Source organism: Lupinus angustifolius, chromosome LG03 (assembly GCF_001865875.1).
Source record: "Lupinus angustifolius cultivar Tanjil chromosome LG03, LupAngTanjil_v1.0, whole genome shotgun sequence".
NCBI classification, from domain to species: domain Eukaryota; kingdom Viridiplantae; phylum Streptophyta; class Magnoliopsida; order Fabales; family Fabaceae; genus Lupinus; species Lupinus angustifolius.
This window is the reverse complement of record NC_032011.1, coordinates 25,360,456-25,368,005: the sequence shown is the minus strand read 5'-3', so window position 1 is coordinate 25,368,005 and position 7,550 is coordinate 25,360,456. Positions and strand designations below refer to the sequence as shown.

Genomic DNA, 7,550 nt, shown 5'->3' with positions numbered 1-7,550 from the left:
TGTCATTAATTTTACCAAGTCAACTACTACTTTTCTAATTATGTAGTTAATTCCTAACCTTGCATGTGATGCCTATATATATATTGTGTGGTGACATTTAATTTTCAGAAATACACCAAACTTTAATATAATAAACTACGGCTACAATGTACTATCTAATATGAACCCTTAACCCATAATAGAATTTGTCCATAACATATCCTAATTTCACTATATACCCTAGATTCATTTCCCATGCTCTAGAATAAAACCCCATCTTCTCACATTTTCATTTTCAACCTACCCATTGTCTCTCCTCTCTATAGCACACTTTCCAAAGAGAAGAGACAACATGGATTACACCAAAACCCTTCTAATCATTGCATCAATCTCTTCTCTTCTTCTATCCATCAATGCAGTGCCCACAACTAGAAGTGTTATCCCTTCATATGGTGCCTCAAGTCCTACAGCATCAAGGGCAGGTAGCCTTATAGGCCTCTCAGCAATCTTCAAGAATGCACAAGCCAAAGCTAAACAACAAGTCATTAGGGTTAGCCCTAAGCTCATTTCTTTTTGCAAAAACACTGAGAACCCTGCCCTTTGTGCTGAGACCATTAACCCATATTTCCAAGGCCAATTTAACCCTATAGTGGCCCTTGAAACTGAGATTGAGGCTACCCTTAACCAAAGCTTGAAGGTTTCTAATATCATTGCACAATTACTTGTTCATCCATCTAAGGAAGCAGTTTCTGCACTTAAGATATGCAAGTCAAAATATAAAAATATTGTTTATACTATCAAGGAAGCTTTGGAATTGTTGAGTCAACAAAATGTGGTTGATGCTTATTACAAGTTTTCTTCTGTGCTGGTACATAGATCTTCTTGTGAGGATGCTATTTCTCAATCTCCTGGAGTTGAGAACCCTTTTGCTGAGGAATCTCTAATTGTTTATCAGCTTGGTGGAAATTGCATGGCAATTTTGGATGGGATAATTAATAGTACTCTTCGTTTCTAAAATGGAACTCAATTTTGTTTATGATTAAGAAATGTTTGGTGATCATGGGAGAAGGTAAATTAAATGTGATCATTGTTGAATCCTTATTGTTTAATTTTTATGTAGCATTTCCTCCCTGATTTTGTTATCTGTACTATTTTTTTAATTAAGCTACAATGTAATGAAATGTAGCAGCCTTAATGAGGAGGAATTCATATTTATTTGATGATTTATGTGTTCATTATGGATCTAAAAAATGTCGAGGTTGTTAAGTATTTGATGTTATATCAACTTCTCAGGATATTAAAATATTAAGGGTTCAATTCTTGAAAAAATTTAAATTATGTTCATTTAGAGAACATGATTTGCATTGCAGAATATTAACACTTCTTGCTCGCAAAACATATGGGTATTTCAATTGTATGAATAGGAATTAGGCTCCTCTCCTGAAGAGTCCAGTACTAAAAAGTAAAGAGATACATAATTTTGTTATTTTTTAATTTAAAAATAAGAAAAATCTAGACCATTAAATATTTATAAGTGTCATATATTAAAATATGGGATAACTTGAGTCTCCCATGAGATGCAAATAAATGGCCAATAAATTTACATGAATAAAAATAATAATAACTCAATCATCAATAATATAAAATCTCAACAAAAACGGAAATAGTTAATTATTCTTCACATACTATGAAGACATAACCAAATCGAGGATTAGTGACTCATAATTGAAACCAAAGCAATATACATGTATAGGAACAACATTAAGAGGGCATGACTTGAAAGAAGCAAGGCAAATGATTGGTTATACTCTCTTCGGTTTGCAGTTGGAAACTTTTGAATCTTATTTTAGATATACCAGGTTTAGGGTTTAATAAATTGTCCCAATTTATTTGTGCCAGTTTTTTTACCTTCATTTTTTTTGGAAGTTAGAATAAATCATCCATCAATTTTCCATTTTTATGGAGTAAATCCTCAACTTTGCCCTTAAGAAAACCGTGTCCCCCTATTTAGTTAGTAATAAATGAAAATTTTGATTTTGTCCCTTAAACACAATTCTTTCATTCTTGTAGGAGAATCGTGAATAGGTTCTCTTATACCAATTCATGGTTCTTTTGTGAATTGGTTTACTTTAGAGAACTAACTTGATTTATGAAAGCGACATTCGTTGGGAGGAACAGTCGCACACCCCGAAGAGATTATTTTCTTATGCATAAGGTGAGAGGATACTCTCAGTAGTACCAAACAAATATTAGTTTTAACCTTTGAAATTTTATCATTTTCTAATACATATTAGAACATTATTCATATAGGTAAGTACAATCATTAATTACCACTCATTTTTTTGTTATTTCTTTAAATTAAATTGTAGGTGAAAATTTGCCTTATAGGGAACTAATTCATGAAAAATCACAAATTAGTATGCAAGATCTAGTTAGTAATTCTCTACCAAAATGAGAGAATTATATTTGAATGTTATATGATATTATTAGTAATTCTCTATCAAAATGAGAGAAATTGTATTTGAATGTTGCATTATATTATTAGTCAGCTCTTTTAATATGTTGGTCATTTTTTTTGGGTCTTGAGGTTGAGTATTCAAATGCAGTTTAGTGTTATTTCAATTTTCAACTATTACTAATATGTTTTGTTATTAAGAGAATAATACTATGCAGTGGAGCAGTTTATGTTGATTGTTCAGCTTCTTTATCTTGATGCTATTGATCCAAACAAGGTTTGTTCTTTGTTAAGTAATCCTTTGAATTTCTAGAGTATGACATTCAATATTTAAATCTTTGTTTTTGCACATTTTGATACAATGATGCATATCCTACCTGATGTGTTCAGTGTTTGTGTTGGGTTAGCAGGTGGGTAATGTTTAGTTCTTTTTGACCAATCACAAATTCATGACACATAGAGTATAGAGTGACACAAACTGTGAGATGTATAGCTAAACCAAGTTCATGTTAGTGTTTTGTTGTCCTTTTAAATATTACTATTTTAACAAGTTATTAGTCTCAAATCATTAGTTTCAACCAATGGCATGTATACCCTTGTATCCAACAAATGTGTGGCAAAGAAAAGTGCAAAAAGAAAGCAACACTTCATGTGTACAAATATTACCTGTCCCAATTCCTGTTCCATTTTACTGTACTAGATCAATGAAAAAGTAACATTTCATTAAAAAAAGAAAAATTCTAAAAACATAAAATAACATATTTGCATTACTTGAAGAAATCTCATTGACTAGGGACATGAGAATATACTTATTTTAGAACAGGTGATCCTCATTCCACTTTCTATTCCATGAAGTGAAGCACCTAACAAAATAATGACCTTCTCCTAGTGAGTGCTGCAAAGACAGAAGAGCACTATCTTTACACCACAATATCCCACTTCCTTAATTCTTAGTGTGTCTTTCATGTTTCAACTTCAACCTAAGAACTTTAAATGGTTGAGAATCACATTTTTGTCCTCAATAACATCATCTTATAAAAATAAAAGAAAGATTCCAAATAAGAAAAACTAACTGAAGTGGACATATCATGATATGTCATAAATGAATACTTGTACATACATATATTCTTCAAAGGTTGCAAACCCTAGAAAAAAAAAACAAGAGTGTAATATCTTACACAATATGAATGTAAAAGATTTATACGCAATCAGTATATTATCTATCATTCATTTGTATTATATATATTTTTTTCAAGTCAGTGATAATTAAACATGAACAGTGTATAAAACTCATATACTATTGTTAGATACATTTTTTACTCAATAAAACAAAAAGAAAAGAAATACTTGCATCAAGGGGCAATGTGAATCATTTCATCTAAAAAATTGCTCCTTGTAAAGGGTAAGAAAGAAGAAAACATGGGTAGTTCCTCAAGCTCATAAAAAAAGTCAAGTTCTTCTGACTTGAGTGCTGAGAGATTCTTGAACTGTGCAGAACAAAGAGGCTCTTCCTCTATGAGAGGATCTATTCTATCATGGCTTTTCTCTATGTTTAGTTTGAAAGGATCTTCTTGGTCTATAATAACATCTTCCAAGTAGCCTATTGGAGATTGCAAGTAATGAAAGTTATCTTCATCAGTAGCTTGATCATTGATTATACTGATATCATGATTCATTTGTTCTTCTATATGTTCTTGATCTTCCTCTGTTGAGTTTATCATGAGATTTTCCTTAGTTTCAGTTTTGGATTCTTTTGGTTGTTGAGCTGAATGGTTATGGTTAGAGGTGTATGTGATGATTAGCATTGATGAATCAGTTCTGCATCTTTCTACTTGCTTTTTTGCTGAGCAACCCTTACATGTGCTGCACCTGTAATAGCCCCTGCACTATTGTACCAAGCATGAGCAAACAATGATAGTTTTTGGTACGGGATTCACTTACTTGAAGAGTAATGTTAAAAAACTTACTCTATATCTTAATCATTCATTCTAGGACAATCTAATAGTTGAAATATACTCACTAATTCAAATCATTGGATTGTTCTAAAATGAATGATTAAGATGTAAAGTAACTCTTTTTAACTTACTCTTAAAGTAAGTGGATCCCCTTATCAAAATAGAACAATATAGAAATATATTGATTCTGTTCTATGTTTGGTGGATTCTATAAACAAAATAGAAGCGATCGAAAAGCAGAACATTTTGTTTCCATCAAACACGATAGGACTAATACATGGGTTAAAACTTGATGTATAATTTAGGAAGATACTAAATTCATTGAGATTGTATATCAAGCTGAATAAATATACTGCATTACAACCAAAAAGTATTGTTCTTAGTGGTGTAAAACCTTGTTAGATCCCAGAAAGATCAATAGGTCAAGGGTTTGATTTATGTGACCAACACTTGTTGGGAGGGACAACTACAATACCCAAAATGATTAGTTCCTTACCCAAAAAGGTGAATCAGGGGATACCCTTGATATTACAATATACCGAAATAATTACGTGCTTGGAATCTGTAAGCAGTTTTAGAATTGTGAAAAAGGACGAAGATTAACTATGATGATCATATAGTAGAAAGAATGTAATTGTAAACCTTGGATATGGAGACCCTTTTAATTGGCTTTTGTCCATATTTTCTCCATGACCAAAAATCAGAAGGCAACCCTTCATTCTTCACCTTGCTAACATTCTCTCCTACTCTCACCCTCACAACTCTTTTCTCAACCATTTTCCTGCAAAGTGCACAACATATATAAAACTTGCCAACATTTTATCCAATATCTTTTATGTATATGTATCGTTCCAATTTTATCTGGACTAAACTTTGCAGAATATCTATAATATCACTTTACCAAAAATAGCATAAAAAACAAACTGCTATGATAATTGTATACCAACTAAAACTTTGTCGAATATCTACAATATTAGTTTACTAAAAATAGCATAAAAAGCTAATTACTATGTTAACTGTATACCTTTTCTTGGATGCATGGGTATCTGATTTGAGCTCTGAAAATGCTTCTGACTCAAGTTTAGGGGAAGCATTACTATCCATTGCTATAAATTCCACTTTTTCTGTCTCTTGTTGCAACCTTGAGATATGTGAAGTTTGATAGGTAAAGTGATCAAGATGAGTGTTATGATTGATTAGAGAGAATAGTAAATAGAATAATGGCAAAGGCTCTAAGTTGCTTTCTCTCTTTCTTTTCACTCATTATCTATTTAATACAAAGATATGAACAACTATCACTACCACTATGCAACCAACCCCACATTGTCATAAGTAATGTTGGAAGGAACCCACATTTAATAAAGATATAGTATTTTCATTATTGGCCGCCAATTGATGGATAGAGATCTTCTAATGTTACTCATAATGTTACTTTTTGTTTTTTAAAATATTTTCAAATGTTAATATGTGATTAATTTGGGACAGAGAATGAAACACCATTAAGGACAAGTGATCTTCATTTCCAATTGATGATGTGCACTAAGGAATCCGGTCTCTATCCCAAAAAGATAACGTCACTATATCTCTAATTAATCAGAATCAGATTTCATTAAGGAGTATAAAAATGTTAGTTTTTATTTTTAAGAATTTTCTTTTTATTTAAATTATATTTTTTAATTGTCGGTATAGGAAATGGGACAAATAATCTGTGTTGGTGCAGTAATGGAGTGTCCTTTTTTGTTGGATGAAAATGTCTCTCTTTTTAATGTTTTTTGGTTTCAATTTGGTTCTATATTACCATTCCCTCCTAGTAGTGTTAGATTTGCACAGCATATTTAAAACTATCGCTGGAGAACCATTCCTACGATTTTCACATAAATTTAGAGCTTCATAGTAGTGAATATAATAAAAATATATTAAATTTAAAGATGATGAAGAGGGAAATAAGAGAGGAAAGATGAGAGAATAATGAGAAGATATGCTAAAAAATTTCGGTACAAAAGGCATATTTCAGTCGATTGGAAAAGAATCATTAATGAGAATTTACTAATTTAGAATATTACAATAAAAATGAATATCTATTATTTGATAAGAATACAATTGAAAAACATTAAAAATAAGGGATTAAATTAAAAACAAGGGATTCAATTTTAGAGATATCTAATGATTTAAATCTACTCATTAAATAAACCATTATATTTCCCTATAAATGATGGATAAGATGAACTCATCTCTCCTTTTTAAGAGGAAGAGTTGGCATTTGAGATTTTATAACTCAATTATGAGCAAAGATCCAATAATGGATGGAATGCTTTTATGTTTGGGTTAGTATTAGTAGTTAGGAATCAGGATCTTCTGTCCCAAAATTTTCCTGTTCTTATGTCTCAAGCCAATTATATCTCACCAAATCACATAAAAATGTTATGTTATATTTTGTTTAATTTTCTTTTCTAATATATGTCAAATTTCTATTGGACTGAGACACAATGAAACACAGAAAAGTAAGACAGCTAATCCCCATTATAGTAGTTAGTGGATTTGGTAGGGTGCCCATGACTATACCATCAGCAAAATGGATTTTTTATTTGACAAATATGTTAGCATTGGAAAGTCACATTGCAATTTCAATGGAGAATCTAAGACCAAAACAAGAAGGAAAATTCAAACACGTGCTGATTTTGCACGTTATTTTTATAGCAAATATATAATCACCAATGTGTATTTTCACATTTTCGTAGCAGTTAATATAAGCCTAGTAGATATTATATTCGTAGACTTATTTATTGTGACTATCAAAAGTTAGAAATACCGATCACAGATATGAATATAGGACACAAATACAAAACATAACTCCTATGCGTAGATATAGGGTAAAATTAAGAGGACATGACACATGTATTACATCAGTTCATCCCACAAATGTCGTTCATATGAATTAATGATTTAACCTTTTGGTCTATTTAGATATCCAATGAGGCGTTATATCATTAGACCAACATTTTGTTAGTGGAGGTCAGGATGTTTTAATAAAAGAATCTCACTACAACCGAATGATGCTAAAAAGAAGTCCATAAGTAAATTGAGAAAGGTGAAGAAATATTTCACAAGTCCTATACACATTTACAGAAGAAAAAACATGGAAATGCAAAGAACAAGGTTGA

At 31.0% G+C, this 7,550-nt stretch overlaps 1 protein-coding gene and 1 pseudogene across 1 annotated transcript; one reads left to right on the top strand and one right to left on the bottom strand.

The window, feature by feature from the left end:
* Positions 264 to 1,202, top strand: LOC109344060. The gene has a single exon (XM_019582664.1). The coding sequence runs from the start codon at positions 332 to 334 to the stop codon at positions 992 to 994; it is 663 nt and encodes a 220-aa protein (XP_019438209.1). The 5' UTR covers positions 264 to 331; the 3' UTR covers positions 995 to 1,202.
* Positions 3,759 to 5,661, bottom strand: LOC109344059 (annotated as a pseudogene).